This window comes from Oryctolagus cuniculus, chromosome 6, assembly GCF_051225735.1.
Source record: "Oryctolagus cuniculus isolate XC-2025 breed Fujian yellow rabbit chromosome 6, ASM5122573v1, whole genome shotgun sequence".
Taxonomy (NCBI): domain Eukaryota; kingdom Metazoa; phylum Chordata; class Mammalia; order Lagomorpha; family Leporidae; genus Oryctolagus; species Oryctolagus cuniculus.
Genome location: NC_142872.1, coordinates 13,773,004 through 13,788,731, shown reverse-complemented (window position 1 = coordinate 13,788,731; position 15,728 = coordinate 13,773,004). Strand labels below are relative to the sequence as shown.

Sequence of the window (15,728 nt, the reverse complement as noted above, 5' to 3'; positions counted from 1 at the left end):
AACAACCTTAGAGAAGTTGACTATATGAAAGCACAGAAGTACATAGTTTTTAAAACTGTACGGATTATAAAAATGTAGGGGCTGGTGCTGTGGTATAGTGGGATAAGACTCCACCTGCACCACCAGCATTTCACATGAGCACTGGGTTCAGGTCCCGGCTGCTCCACTTCTGATCCAGCTCCCTGCTGATGGCCTGGGAAGGCAGTGGAGGTCAGACCAAATGGTTGGGTCCCTGTACCCACATAAGAGACAAGGAGGAAGGTCTGGACTCCCAGATTCAGATCAACCCAGCCACTGCGGCCATTTGAGGAACGAACCAGCGAATGGAAGACCTCTCTGTTTCTCCTCCTCTCTCTCTCTTACTCTGCCTCTTTAATAAATAAATAAATCTTAAAAAAAAAAAAAGTGCATAGGAATTGATTAAAACTAGCCACGACAGGAGAAAAAGAATTAGATAAAAGTAAAGAATTTGTCCCAGTTCCTTTCCTTCTGAACCTTTATGCCAACATTTTCTTTAGTCATTTTTTTCTAACGGAAAATGAACTTTCCCCTCATACTATACAGTTTTTTTTTTCACTACTGAAAACTGCACTAAGCTGGTATTTAACAATTTAATTTAATGGAAAAAAAAAACCACAACTCTATACATACACTAAGTCAAGTTTCAATATTCCCTTAAAACTCTTCTCAATGCTTCACACTATAAAAACGCACAGTGAGTACCATGCAATGTGGTCAAGTTAGAAGAAAGGTGAATGTAGAATCCAATTGCATGTCCTTGGACAATCAATCTTCATTAAGTTCCTTATCAAGTACGCCATCGGAAATATTTCAAATTTACTCATAGAAAAACAAGACTTGAAAGGTCTCACAAAGGGTCATTGGTTACCTTTTCAGGAAGGACTAAGTGAAAACAAGGCACAATATTATCTACTTTTACTTGTTAAAAATATCCCATGTATGACTGCTCACATAACAAAATCAACTCTAATGCCTAACCTAAATTTCTCTTGATGCAATTTATGTCCCTTTCCTGTGTAACTGCTGAGTCTTATAGAAATAATCACACCTTTTAAATTTTCTCTAATATAAGATTTTTCAACTGTATATTCTTGAGGTTTTCTTACGACACATTGTTGAAACTTGAGTTTATTGTGGCATTTTCTTAAAATGCAGAAAATTTAGACTAAAAAACAAAAACAAGTTGTCTTAGTGTCAAAAAACAATATGCGGCTGGCGCCGCAGCTCACTAGGCTAATCCTCCACCTGCGGCGCCAGCACACTGGGTTCTAATCCCGGTCGGGGCACCGGATTCTGTCCTGGTTGCCCCTCTTCCAGGCCAGCTCTCTGCTGTGTCCCGGGAGTGCAGTGGAGGATGGCCCAAGTACTTGGGCCCTGCACCCCATGGGAGACCAGGATAAGTACCTGGCTCCTGCCATCAGATCAGTGCGGTGCCCGGCCGCAGCGCGCCGGCCGCAAAGGAAGACGTTTCTGTCTCTCTCTCACTGTCCACTCTGCCTGTAAAAAAAAAAAACCAAAAACACAAAACAATATGTACCCTGGAGATACACCTTCCTCCCCAAATCCTTTCCTATCCAAACCCACTACTAATTTTAAGCCAAAAGAAAATAAAGAGCAAATAAAAAATACCTAAGAAATTAGAAAATGTTTTAAGCCTGTGTAATTATGAAGTTATGTTCTAAATTTGGACCTTAAGAGAGTTTCAAATTGTTTTCTCACTTTTATCACAGCAAGAAAGGAATAAATGCTAATATACTGGGAGTAGGAGCCTCTCCCACCAATCCATTCCCCTTTCATTTTGCCACAATGAAGTCAAACCTTAAGACCATGGGGCGGGGCCGGCGCTGTGGTGTAGCAGGTAAAGCCGTCGCCTTCAGTGCAGGCATACCATATAGGTGCTGGTTCAAGACCTAGCTGCTTCACTTTTGATCTAGCTCTCTGCTGTGGCTTAGGAAAGCAGTGGAACATGGCCCAGGTGCTTGGGCCCCGGCACCCATGTGGTAGACCTAGATGAAGCTCCTGGCTCTTGGCTTCGGATCGCCCCAGCTCCAGCTGTTGTGGCCATCAGGGGAGTGAACCAGCAGATGGAAGACTTCTCTCTCTCTCTGCCTCTCTAAAACTCTGCCTTTCAAATAAATAAAAAAATCTTAAAAAAAAAAAAAAGATCACAGGGAATGTGTAAAGGACACTAAAGGAAAATGTAGCATATATAGTTTTCAATAAATTCATTGAAAAAATTCATACTACAAAAACTACGCACGGACTTCAAAAAAAAAAAAAAAACAACAAGTTTTCAAAGTTTATTTGAAGAGTGACAGAGGTATCTTCCATCTGCTGGTTCACTCCCCACACAGGCGCCAGAGCCAGGGCTTGGCCAGGCTGTGAAGAGCTGGGAACTTCATCTCGGTCTCCCACATGGGTGGCTGGAACTCGAGTACTTGAGTTGTCATTTGCTGCTTCCCAGGTGCTTCAGTAGGGAACTGGATTTGAGGCAGAACAGCTGGGACTCAAACTGGCCCTCCAGTACAGGATATGGTGTCCCCAGGAAGGCTTAACCTGCTATGCCCAAACACTCACTCCTGAAAAATTTTTTTGCACCAAAATAAATTTAGTTTTGGGTTCCATTTTTCCCACTAGCTTATTAAAGACGCTTACAGTCTTTAAGCACACAGTCAACTAAAACAATGACTAAAACTTTTGAACATTCAAGTAAAAATCAAGCATACAAAAACAAGGGGGTACAAACTGCATTTTTCATATTAAGTTCATACTCAGCAAAAACTCCAAAGAAAAAGTAATTTAGATGAAGCAAGATTCAGTTATGCATATAGTACATGAACATGAGGATTCCTAAGAACCTAAATAATACCCATCACTTTTATCCATCTTCATCAACTCATTCACCCCACTCATAACCTCATGTTTCCGTTTTCTATCTCAGCAGTTTGTCAGTGTTCTTGCTGACTACATCTATGACAGAATTCTATCTTCAACTAACGATCCCTTTCTATTCCTACTCGTGGCACATGATTTAACAGTGTTATCTGGCTAGACTATTAATGAGGATTAATAAAAATAGAACAAGTACACAGGACCATGCTGCTGAAAGAAGTTTCTTAGTAAATGTTGACAGCACTCTTTACAGCTGCCATATGGCACTACAAAAAATCAATCATTAAAATACAGAATTAGATGTATGTTACTGCAATAAAAACATGAGAGTAGTAAGTTCGGCTGTCTAGAATTACCTTTCAAGAGCTGCTCTCCGTTTTTCCACAAACTCTGTGGATGATGAGTCTTCTTTACCCACTTTGACCTTGGTCATACCTTTGAAGAAGTTGCATGAGATGATTTATTTAACATTACATAAAAAAGACTTGAAGACCACTTCTTTATAACTTAAAATATATTGTGAACTTGCCAAAAAAGTTCTTTAACTTGGAACTGGTATTTTAGTTAAAAAACAAATTCTTCTCAGCAATTAAATCTCATGTTAGCATCTCTACTTGGTACATACGTAAAACATGAGAAAACAGGAAAGGCAGAAGCTGAGCTGTGCTTGGAATTCTGGACACATACTCTGTTTCCGTAAAAGCTTATTCCTTGTCTGCTATGTTTTACAGTCCTGAGACATTGTGTTTACAGTTCAATATGCATATTAGAATTCCACATTACTAAATTTAACTTTAATTAACAATTTCACTTATGAACAATGATTCCAGTTCCTTATTTGGGAATGACAAAAATAAAAATAACTGCAGCCCTTGAATCTGCTAAATGCTTTCCCTTGTGCAGATTCTAAGAGTATGTGCTTAGTAACATACTTGGTCTTCCAAGTGGATGCAGGAGCCCAAGTACTTGGGTCATCCTTCACTGCTTTTCCCAAACCATTAGCAAGGGCTGGACCAGAAGTGGAGCAGCTGGGACACGAACTGACATCCATATGGGATGCCAGCATCACAGGCTCCCAGCTTCTGGCAGACCTAGGAAGAAGCGGTATCTTCCATCTACAGGTTCACTCCTCAGATGACAGAGCAGGTAAGCCACCGCCTGTGATGCTGGCATCCCATACGGGAGCTGGAACATTATCTGTGTCCCTCATCACCTGGTGCCTCCCACCATACTGCCTCCCACAGTATGCATTAGCCCAAAGCTAGAACCAGGAGTGGATGTGGACTCAAACCCAGATACTGTGTATGGGACAGAGGCATTACTCCCTAAATGCTCGTGATAGCCACTGAGATCCTTAACCACTATGTCAAATGACCACCCCTATAAATGTTTTTAACATTAAATTGAGGTATAAAATAAACCAAGGTGAGTTCAAGTCATTCTTATAAAAGCAGAGAGTCTAAATCTTTTTGAACAGTAAATAGTGAGGGCCACCTTTCATCATCTACAACAATGTTTTTAATTACATTAAGTATCTGGGGTGGCAGGTTGGTGCCTGCTTTAAGCCTCAATTCAGAGCCAGTTTCCTGCTAATGCACAGCCTGGAAGGTAACAGATGATGGCTCAAGTACTTGGGTTTCTGCCACCCCACCAAGGTTAACCCAGCTCCTGGCATTGGCCTGTCCCAGTCCTGGCTGTTGTGGGCATTTGAGGAGTAAACCTATAGATGATAGACCTCCCTCTTTCAAATAAGGTGAAAATGAACAAAGGAAGGAAAAAAAATAATATCTGATATCTTCTGAGTGGAACTCAGTAAAACGGTATTCTAATGATTCTAAAAGGTTAGGGTTCCCAACTGCTTTCAACTTGGTAAACATTTAACAACATTTAACATCATTCTATTACATAAATCAAAATGCTTAGGAGTTACAACATAAAACTGTTAACAGATCCATGATTGTCACAAGTGGGATGTTAAGTCCAGTGACTGCAGACACTGAGACGCTGCTAGTGAAGGAGCATGGAGCCCACAGACACATGCGGCTCAGCTAACGGGAGTGACGGAGATGGGTGTTTCTGACCCACGCTTACCTACTATGCTCTTTTCGGGAGCTGGTGGCACAATATACCCGACATGTAAATACTTGCTTGCTAATTTGCTGTGCAAACCGAGAAAGTCACTGAATCTTCTTTTAACTGAAAATTCACTCTTACTGAACATGGAAAGAGAAGTCTACAAAGCAAGTAAAAGTATTTCAAATTCTGTACAGTAAGCAATTATTAAGAAACTAATGTCAGACAAACATGTAACCATACACTTAAACACAGACCAGTCCACTTTGCAAAAGAATGCAGTGCCTATTGTATATATAGATTTCCAACCATTAAGAAACTCCAAATCACAGATCTATTTTAACAGAAACTTGACAGAAAGCATTTGGTTTATATTCTGGATTCATCACCTGTATTATATTTTAATTATGCTAGTGATTCTTAAATTTTTGCCTCCGGCCCAGCTCTCTTTCTCAGCTTCAGCCCAACAAACCCAAATGCCCAAGGGATACTCTATTCAAATCTCACTGGCACCTGCAACTCACATTGTACCCCTCTGTACAGCCCTGAGTACATTCCACAAAGGACCCATCTCTATTGTTCACTACTATATCCCAGTGACTGCAAAAGAACCCGACACTATATAAGTGTTTCATAAAGATCTGTTAGAGGAATTAACATGTCATTGCTGTCCCACGTCACCTTTGGACTCTGATCCCCCACAACTACAAGCTCCCTCAGTTGGTAATTTAGGCACTCTCCCCACCTCACCCCTTGATTCCAAGTCCTATTGATCCTACCTCTTGCTTAACTTAAGTCACTGATTTTGACTCACCACAGAGCCACTTCCTGAGCATAATGCACTACTGCCCAGCTGAGACTGCTCTGACTGACTCTAAGGAGCTGAAGGCCTACAATATGTGACTTACTGTAGCGGCCTTTTACCTGGAAATCCTGATCTCTACTTTGAGATCTTCTTAAAACAAAACCTCAGCTGTGTCACACTCTTGTGTGACCCTATTGGTTCTCCTATTATACTCAGATGATGGCTAACCCACCACGGGGGCTGATGCTGATCACGGCACATGCAGGTGCACTGCCCTGCAATTCTGTCATGTACCACTTCCTACAGAGCCTAGAAAGCAAAGAGCTTTCCAGACCCAGGGCTTTACAAAAGACAACCCCAACCCCTCCGCCTAACACAAGCATTCTGCTTCCTTCCTCTCCCTTCATCCTGACTGACACTACTTCCCCTGACAATCCTTCCTGACTCCTCAGCCCTGAGTACATTCTCCCTGCACCTCCCACAGAACGCTGCACCTATGAAACCACTCACAACGCATTCTGACAACTCGGTGGTACCCTGTGCAAAGGCAGAGCTGACCTGCACTTGAATCTTCACCACAGCCTCGACCACACCTAGTGCAGGCCCGATATTTTATTAAGAGAAACAAAAAGGCTCACCTTCGTTGTTACTCTGTATGCCATGTAAGCATTCATGCCATCACCTATCAGAAAAGTCAACCATTATTAAAAATCACATGCTTAATCATTAATATAGTAATGATGTATTTAATGGAGAAAAACAGCACACAAGCCAACTAATAAAAATAAGTACAAAATATAATACATATTGACTCACCAACTTTCTCTGGATCTGATACGCCGATTTCTATATCAAAAATATCTCCATTTGCTTCTTCTTCAATCTAGAGAAGTGTAATTTTTTTATGTTAAAATTGCAATTTATATTACTGTCATAAACACTAGTAATTATAATGTTTTACCATCTATCTCCTATCACTTTCACAACAATTTAAACATTCATTCAGCACCCATTTGTGAAAAGCAATGAAATCTTTCAGATTTTCTGATCGTATTAAAAAAATACACAGGGGCCGGCACTGTGGCGCAGTGCGTTAATGCCCTAGCCTGAAGCACCGGCATCCCACATGGGCACCGGTTTGAGATCCAGCCACGCTCTCTGCAATGGCCTGGGAAAGCAGTACAAGATGGCCCAAGCCCTTGGGCCCCTGCACCCACGTGGGAGACTAGAAAGAAGCTCCTGGCTCCTGGCTTCAGATCGGCACAACTTCAGCCGTTGCTGCCATCTGAGGAATGACCCATTGGATGGAAGACCTCTCTCTCTGCCTCTCCTCTCTCTGTGTAACTCTTTCATATAAATAAATAAATCTTAAAAAAAAATACACAAAGACAAAAGCAGAATAGTCATTTGGAAAAGTAACAGAAAATTTTGTATTCTCACAACTCCTCAGATATAGGAAAAAATGTTTTCTGTAGGAATCTTGTGCAATTTTTCTGCTATACTGGATCTTCAGATTTACATTAAAATAACTCATTGGTAATTTTTAATCAGCATTTTTCAAAGTCAAATCTACACTTAAATAACAATTACTGTTAACAGTAGATTCTTGCACACATGCATGATTATTATACTGAGAAGCAATCACAGTTTTGCAAGTTCTCTGGTTATCCAGTAAGTGCAAGTTCCTCTTGAAGCCAACAGGAGCACAACAGAGCTCAGTTTAGAGAGCAGCAAGCGGGAGATCACAGAGAAGCCCTCTTAATGCCAATTATAAATGAGCGATCTACATGGTTGCTCTGTAGGAAAGCTGTGTTACTCTCAGGAAGGAAGTTCAAAGGTTATGAAGTCATGGGAAATTTTCAAGGCAGTATTAATAGCATAAGCCTATCTAAAAGAAAGTGAGTTTTAAACCATGTTGTTTTTTAAAAGTCATCTTTTGGTAGAGGCTTTTTTTTCAGTAAACATTTTTTGAATCATACTACTCATACAGAAAAGCATGTAGATCATAAATCCACAGCTCAACAGACTTCCATGACATGAAAACATCTTAGTAACCAGAACCCACACCGGAAGCAAACACCACCATTACAACTCAGAAGGCCCTCTTACGCTTCCCCTCCAGTCATAACCTATTCGCCATCAACATAGCCACATTCTAACAGCTGACACTGTCACATTAATTCACCTGTTCTTAAAGTCCATACAACACAGGGGTAGGGAACTCTTTCTGCCAAGGGTCATTTGGATATTTATTTACAGCATCATTCATGGGCCATATAAAATCGTCAACTTAGAAACTAGCCTGCTCTATAGATCTGTTGATTTCAGGCAGCCTGCAGTTGCCTTGGCAGGACCAGATCAAGCATTTCGTGGGTCTTCTATGGCCCCTGGGCTGGAAGTCTGCCACCCCTGATATGACAGAATTATGTAAGTACCTGCTTATATCTTCCTGCTTTCTCTTAACATTATGTTTGTGAGACTATTCATGTTCTGTATGTGCTTGTTATTTAATCACAGTCTTTTAATTTTTATCTATATAGGGAGAGGCAAAGAAAATTGTCAGCACTCTCATCTCCTGGCTCTCTCTCCAAAGTCCTGCAATGGACCTTCTAGCTGAAGCCAAAGCCAGGAGTAAGCAACCAATCCAGCCTCCCACAGGTATGGCAGCAACCCAAGTACTTGAGTCACTACCACTGCCCCCAGGGGCTGCACGAACAGGAAGCTGGACTTCGGGGCTACAGCTGGGAAGCACACTCAGACACTATGATGGGGATCGGGACATCTTAACCACTAAGCTGAATGCTTACTCCTTTCATTCTAATGAACCACTTCTACATGGATGATTCTTATTTCATTTTTTTAAAAACTTACCTTTTATTTATTTATGTTAGAAGCAGAGAGAGAAAGACAGCTCCTTCCAACAAGTGGCTCACTCCCGAAATGTCTGAAATGGTCAGTACAGGGAGCAGAGCCAGGACTGAAGCCAGGGATTCTGTTACAGGGTATAGGCATCCTAACCACCATGGCAAATAACTTCTAAATGTATCACTTTGCCATTTAAAATAACTTCTGTATCATTTTTTCTTTTCCAAATACCTCATATCAAAAATTATTGCCAAATTACCAGAATGTATCTTTAATGATTTATAGTCCTTTCTCATGAAAATAAAGTCTAGAAAGCAACCTTTGATTATCAACAGTATTTATTATATGCCTTTATCAAACAGAATTACTCAAAATAACCCTTCATTGTGATTAATAGTTTCCAAAGACTTTCATAGATCATCTTCTCTGACCAACAGAGGATCCCTGAGGGATACACACTATCACTGTTAAGGTCACAAAAGACAAACTTCTTGACTTAAGAAGGTAAGTGATATACCCAGGTCACCGGCTTAAAGAGTAGTCAAATTAAAACTGGAAAGCCAAATCACCCAACTTCTTGAATCCAACATTCTTTACCCAAAGTGTCTAAGAGGCTTGGATTAGCTATGACTAACAAGAGTAACAGAAGACATTATTTACATATCACTTAGAATGCAAACATTTCCCCTACCTCCTCCCTGGATCTATCAAAGATCACTGGAGCAGACACACTCTTCGATTCAATCCTGGGAGCAATGAGTGCAGTCGGGGTGACAGGGGTGACAGCGGGAGAAGGCTCTGAGGAGAGGATAGGTTCCCTTTCAGGGCTGTCCAAAGACACTTCTTCTGTGGCTTCTAGATATGAATTAAACAAGTTAAGTAAGGACACTGGCAGCAAACCCATTGCTCTATAAAGCAGTTAATGAATCACAAAAAACACTTTTACATTACTTACAGATAGCAAAATACCAGAGAAGGTTATGAAACCTTCCTTAGCCATTTATCATAACTTCAAAATCAACAGAACTTGGCTAGTTTTAGGAAGAACTCTATTTAGTCAGCTTAATTATCTATACTAGTGGCAGGAATCTACCCTAGGAGAAAACTAGTGCTGTGGATAATGCCATACACTATTTGTGTTGGGCTTTGTAATATATCATACTGGTGGTAACTCATCTTTCAAATATTTAAGGCTAACATTATAATCATTTTATCTACTGAACACAAATTTTATGGTAGAAGGCTGCCAGAACTATCCCAACTGGGATTCTAATTGGTTATGGAGAAGTCAAAAAGTTAGTAATCTAAAGCAATTAATTGCCAGAGATTACTGGATATTAGTTGAATACACAAATATGACACAAAGCAAATAGGTGTTTAGATTTTAAGATGCTCATTCACTTGAATAATCTAAAATTAAGTATATTTAAGCCAAATCAATAAACCAAATTATCTATAGACTATGTAACACTGTGCTAAGTACAAAGGAGAAACAAAAGAAACATAAAATATCATACCTGCCCTCAGGGAGTTTATAATCTAGTTGAGAAAACAAGACATGTGGAATGTTAAATGAGAACACAGACTTCAGAGAATAAAAAAGAATGCTGTAAGAAATCTAATTACTATACGAAGTAGACAACAAACACTACAATTTGAGTTGAGAGGGGAGACAATACTCTGGGCTTAGAAAATTAAGAAATAGTTTACAACACTCATCTGAGAGCTTTTAGACAGGCAGAAAAGATAGAGGAGATATCCACGAAAATGGAATAATAGCAAAAGCAAAAATCAGGGCCAGGACAGTGAGCATTACAGTCAGTGGCCATTATATAAACCACAGTTCTGCTGGTTTGTAGGATTGGTACCAGGCAGGGCTGTAAGGGAGACTAGGACTGGACCAATGGCTTCTGCCATCAGGTTCTGAGATTCCTAGATGACTGGGAAGCCAGGCAGTCAGTGAGCCATTTTAATTTTACTATTTCAAAAAGCATGGCAGGAATAGCACAAGTACGTGAGGAAAGGTTGCTCGGGCTGACAATTTATCAAGCTACTTCTTACTGGCAATCTTGTTGAGGAGGCGCTTACTTGGCATAGATCCTTCTACATTTTTATATTAAAAATAATAACAAACTTTTCCAACTGTGGTTACAAAGGAAGGAAAATGAACCAGAGATGTTGCAATGGACTGACTGCAAATGCCCCAAACACAACAACCTACAGGCCTATATGCAACTTTAGGCTGTCAAAATTGCTGGTATTTAGTATTTTTTTCTAAAGAGGCACAGCTAACTGGCAACAGACTTATAAACAAAAAAGACAAAAACGAAACACTGAAAAAAAAACAGTAACTTCATCAAGATATGCGGTACAAAGTAATTTTAACTTTTTGATTACATTTAATTTCACTGACACCAGGTTCTGTGTTGTTGGCACTAACAGGTCCATCTATCATAGAGACCTCAAAATAATAAGTAGCTAATATTAAACAGAAACTGAAGTAAATGGACAGAAACTTAGAGCCAGTTCACTAATATGTGGTCTGTCTTTAATTTTTTCATGTCTTCTTTGAGCTAAAGGAAACTAACATACCACAAATTCACAAAGTTGGTGTTTTTTTAATTAAAGATTTACTTATTTATTTGAGATGCAGAGTTAAAGACAGAGGACAGAGAGAAGAGAGAGAAGAGAGAGAAGAGAGAGAGAGAGAGAGAGAAGAGAGAGAAGAGAGAGAAGAGAGAGGAGAGAGAGGAGAGAGAGGAGAGAGAGGAGAGAGAGAGAGAGAGAGAGCTTCCACCCAATGGTTCAATCGCCAAATGGCTGCGACGGCTGGAGTTGGGCCTATCCCAAGTCAGGAGCCAGGGGCTTCTTCCTGTCTCCTACGTGGGTACAGGAGCCCAAGCACTTCAGCCATCTTCTACTGCTTTACCCAGGCCAAGGCAGAGAGCTGGATTTGAAGTGGAACAGCTGGGACTCAAACCGGTATCTATTTGGGATACCAGCACTGTAGGTGGAAGCTTAACCTAACTACGCCATAGCGCAGGCCCAAACTTTGTATTTTCAATTTATCTATTTGAAAGGCAAAGTGACAGAGAGATGGAGAAACAAAGATCCTTCACCTGCTGGTTCACTTCCCCAAATGGCCACAATAATCAGGTCTGGGCCAGGGCAAAGCCAGGGACCTAAAAAGCATCCGCGTCTCCCCTGTGGGCGGCAGGGGACCAAGTACTTACTTGGGCCATCATCTGTTGTCTCTCTGGCACATTATCATAAAGTCAGACAGGAAGCAGAGTAGTCAGGATTCAAAAACCAGCACTCTGATACAAGATGTGGGCATGCCAAGCAGCAACTTAACCTGTTATACCACAATCCCCACCCTTTCAAGTTGTATTTTAAATGAGACCTAAAGGTTTGGGAAAATACTACATAGGTATTAACTATAAACTTTTCCTCAGAGACATATGTCTACGACAACTATACACTGATTATATCAATGTCACCTAAACAGTGATTTACTCAAACAGTAACAATGCTTTAAATGAAGGGATATTCATTAAACTTAAAACTGGCATCATTTGCAGGATGTCAAAAATGAAAAAAAATTCAGTATCTGGCAAAAACTGGTCTTGGACAACTTTGTACTGGCAATTTGTTCACCCTCGCTTTTCCTTGAGGGAAGCTTCCTGATGTGTACTCAGGAAAGCATTAGAGCAGACTAACAAACAGAGGAGGAGGGGGCTACACAGTTAACTGTAATTTCTGCATTCCCTAAGTACACTAATAACTAACTAACATTTGTCACAGATGAACTGGTTCTGGTACCACTTCTGACATCCAGGACTTGAAATGCTACCCAAAGCACAACAGAACACACACCAATATAATCTAACCTCTTAAGGGTTTCAAAATCTAACTTGCTTAGTAGAGTAACATCTACATACTATCTGCCTGTAAGGGAGAGAAACAAGTCACGTGCATGTCCTCATAACTGGACAATAGTTTTCATCATTCTGGTAACACATTACTCTCTGGACAGCTTCCAACAACCACACTTTTCAAGGAAGAAAGACACATCTGCTTAAAAGAATCACTGCAAGAAAGAACAAGTGTGGTATCCATCCATTCACGTAAAAATGATCACATGTCTGTGTCATTATGAAATACAGCTGAGTTTAAGAGAAAAGACTAACATAAACAGATTTGTAGTTTAACAACAGAAACAGGTGGCTACCTTTATTATTCTTTAGTCCTCATCTCTATTTTTAATTTTAAACACTGATACTGACCATATTTGAATTACTAAAATGCTAGAAAAATCTGATTGTGTTAAGCAAATATTTAATAGTCTTCATTTTGCTACTATTTCATTAGTAGTACAAACCATAAATTTCAGCAACTGCTCCTGAGTTGCACACAATTCTGTTGTTACATTAAGGTCTCCATTTAGATTAGTACTTCTTTTTATTAATGGAAAGTACTTTGGTCATCACTTAGCCTAAAGCACAAATAAACGCCAGCGTGAGCACTGTGGCACAGTCAAGCTGCTGCGTAGGATGCTGGCATTCCATATCAGAGTGCCGGCTGGTGTCCTGGCTGCTCTGCTTCTGATACAGCTCCCTACTAATACCCCTGAGAAGGCAGCGGATGACAGCCGAGTAACTGGGTCCCTGGCACCCATGTACGAGACCAGAATGGAGTTCCAGGCTCCTGGCTTCAGCATGGTAAGCCCAGGCTGTTGCAGACATTTGGGGAGTGAACCAGCAAATGGAAGTTTTCTCTCTTCCTCTCCCCAGTTCTCACCCCCTACCACTCTGTCATGTCACTCTGCCGTAAATAAAGAAGGTAGGAAGGGAGAGAGAGAGAGGGAGGGAGGGAGGGAGGGAGGGAGGGAGGGAGGGAGAAACCACGGGCACACCAAAGAATTTTTAAGGACTGCCTGGGTTAAAGGGCATAAAAGGAAACAAAAAAGAATACTGTAATATTACACAAACTTAGTGTGATTTTCACACTCAGTTGTTAGATAGCTTAAAAAAGAAAAAAAAAAGATTGGTATTTGGCCTCATACTTTTAAATTTTTAAATGATTTATTTATTTACTTGTAAGAATTAGAGAGAGAAGCCCATCCAGTGGTTCACTCCCCAGATCCCCTCCCATGTAGCTGCAGGGGACTGCAAAGACTTGGACTGTCCTCCGCTGCCCTGCCAGGCGCATCAGCAGGGAGCTGGACCATGAGCGGAGTGGCTGGGACTTGAATCACCAGAATCAGCACCCATATGGGATGCCACGCCACAGTGCCCGTCCCCTAACTTTCTAACATAAAACACACAAATTCATTTGTGGTGAAAACTTTTAACAGAATAATCAAGCTGAGAATGATACAAACTTCTGTGATGGAGGGCTATACTCATATCTTCAAAAATATCTGGGCAAAAAAAAAAAAAGAATGGGATAAATACTGAACCATTATAAAAGTTGAAGACAGTATTATACTTTAACTCAATGAAAGCCAGTTCAGATAAATTAAGCTGCTAAACACAAGATTTATTATTTTAATGTTTTGTGTTAATTGTAACAAAGAATTTGCTTTTAAAAACTACAACATTTATTGGTACCTAAATTTTAATCTTTTTTTAAAGGGAGTTTTACTTTATTACTTTTTTAATTTGAAAATCTGAAAGTAGGAGTGGGAGACAGAGACAGAGAGAGAGACAGAGAGAGAGAGAGAGATCCTATCTCCTGGCTCACTCCCCAGATGCCTGAAGACAGGAGTACAATCCAGGACTCCCATGTGGTGGCAGGTATTCAGTTACTTGAGCCATCACTACGGCCTATTAGGCCCTGCACTAGGGGGAAGCTGGAACCAGGAGCTGGAGCTAAGAATGGAGCCCAAGCACTACAGGGTGGCATGCAGTCATCTTAATGGCTAGACCAAAGGCTTGCCTCCTAAATTTTAATCTTAAGGCAGGTAATTTTTTCTGAGAGTCCAACTTTAGGTTAAGACTGATTACACCAAATCCTGCCCTGTTATCAAACAGTATCTCCTTAAGCATCAATTTTATCATCTAAAAGTGAACTAAAACTGGGATAGTAAATATTTTACTATGTTTACTATGTTTATTATGTTTACTAAAACAGATTTCAAGCATAAACAGAAAAGATGATTCTTAAATGCATAAATAAATTTTGCTTTGTGACAACTTGTAATCAATTCAAAAATACAATCCCGGCTATTTCTCAAAGTATGAATGCAACCACTACTACTCTTTTAAATCTTAGGCTAATCAAAGTCATCAAATTATAATGTGTAATTTATTTTCAAGTACTAAAAATCAGAAAGGACCACACTTTTGCTTCTCACAAAAGTCTGTATTTTTCACAGTATGTTCTAATTGCAAATTGTCTATCTTGTAGGTTGTTACAAAAAGACCTACCATGTAATAATTGGCATAATTTTAAAGAATTTCAATTCTTCTTTAGAGAGAATATTTCTTAACAGAACATATACTACAACTGGTCATTATTAAAAAACACAAATATGACAATTACCTGCAAAGAGATCTTCTCTGTCATCCTCTAGCACAGCTTCTGCAGGTTTGGGACCATTGGAGTTTGCAGTAACATCTTCTGCTGGAAGACTAGCTGGTTCTGGAGACGATGGACTTGACTGTTTCAAAGAACAACAACAGGTAATGAACTGGCATGTTTTTCTCTTGTAATTATGTCTCTACATACTACAGCAAAACATTCTCTTGATAAGGATGAAGGTAAAAACAAGAATAGCCCATTTTATTTCCTCCTCTGAGGGTAAGAATGAGCACAAAACATACTTTTTATTCATCTCCTTTCTCAACAAGGCACTTAAACTTCAAAAAACAAAACCTTTTCCAGTCATCCCTTTAGAGATGCTAATTCATCTGTCATGTTCAGTTACACTTAACAAAAAAAAACAAATTTAATACTCTACACAGTCATATACAATAGAACCAAAATCAGATCAAGTCCTTTGATTTTTCTTCTTGACAGGCAGAGTGGACAGTGAGAGAGAGAGAGAGACAGAAAGGTATTCTCCTTT

The 15,728-nt window shown here is 40.0% G+C and overlaps 1 protein-coding gene across 2 annotated transcripts in view; it reads right to left on the bottom strand.

Annotated features, from left to right (window-relative positions):
* Window positions 1-15,728, bottom strand: part of SNX2 (sorting nexin 2) — a 77,464-nt gene that overhangs the window by 19,720 nt on the left and 42,016 nt on the right. The window contains exons 2-7 of one of the 2 annotated variants that reach the window (XM_070076040.2): window positions 15,203-15,320; window positions 9,348-9,511; window positions 6,608-6,674; window positions 6,430-6,473; window positions 5,005-5,146; window positions 3,270-3,348 (exon numbers count right to left, since the gene is read on the bottom strand). In XM_070076040.2, coding sequence (XP_069932141.1) covers window positions 3,270-3,348; window positions 5,005-5,146; window positions 6,430-6,473; window positions 6,608-6,674; window positions 9,348-9,511; window positions 15,203-15,320 — 614 coding nt within the window. Of the gene's footprint in view, window positions 1-3,269; window positions 3,349-5,004; window positions 5,147-6,429; window positions 6,474-6,607; window positions 6,675-9,347; window positions 10,196-15,202; window positions 15,321-15,728 lie in introns of both variants that reach the window. The other variant, XM_089334866.1, reaches the window with a different exon arrangement.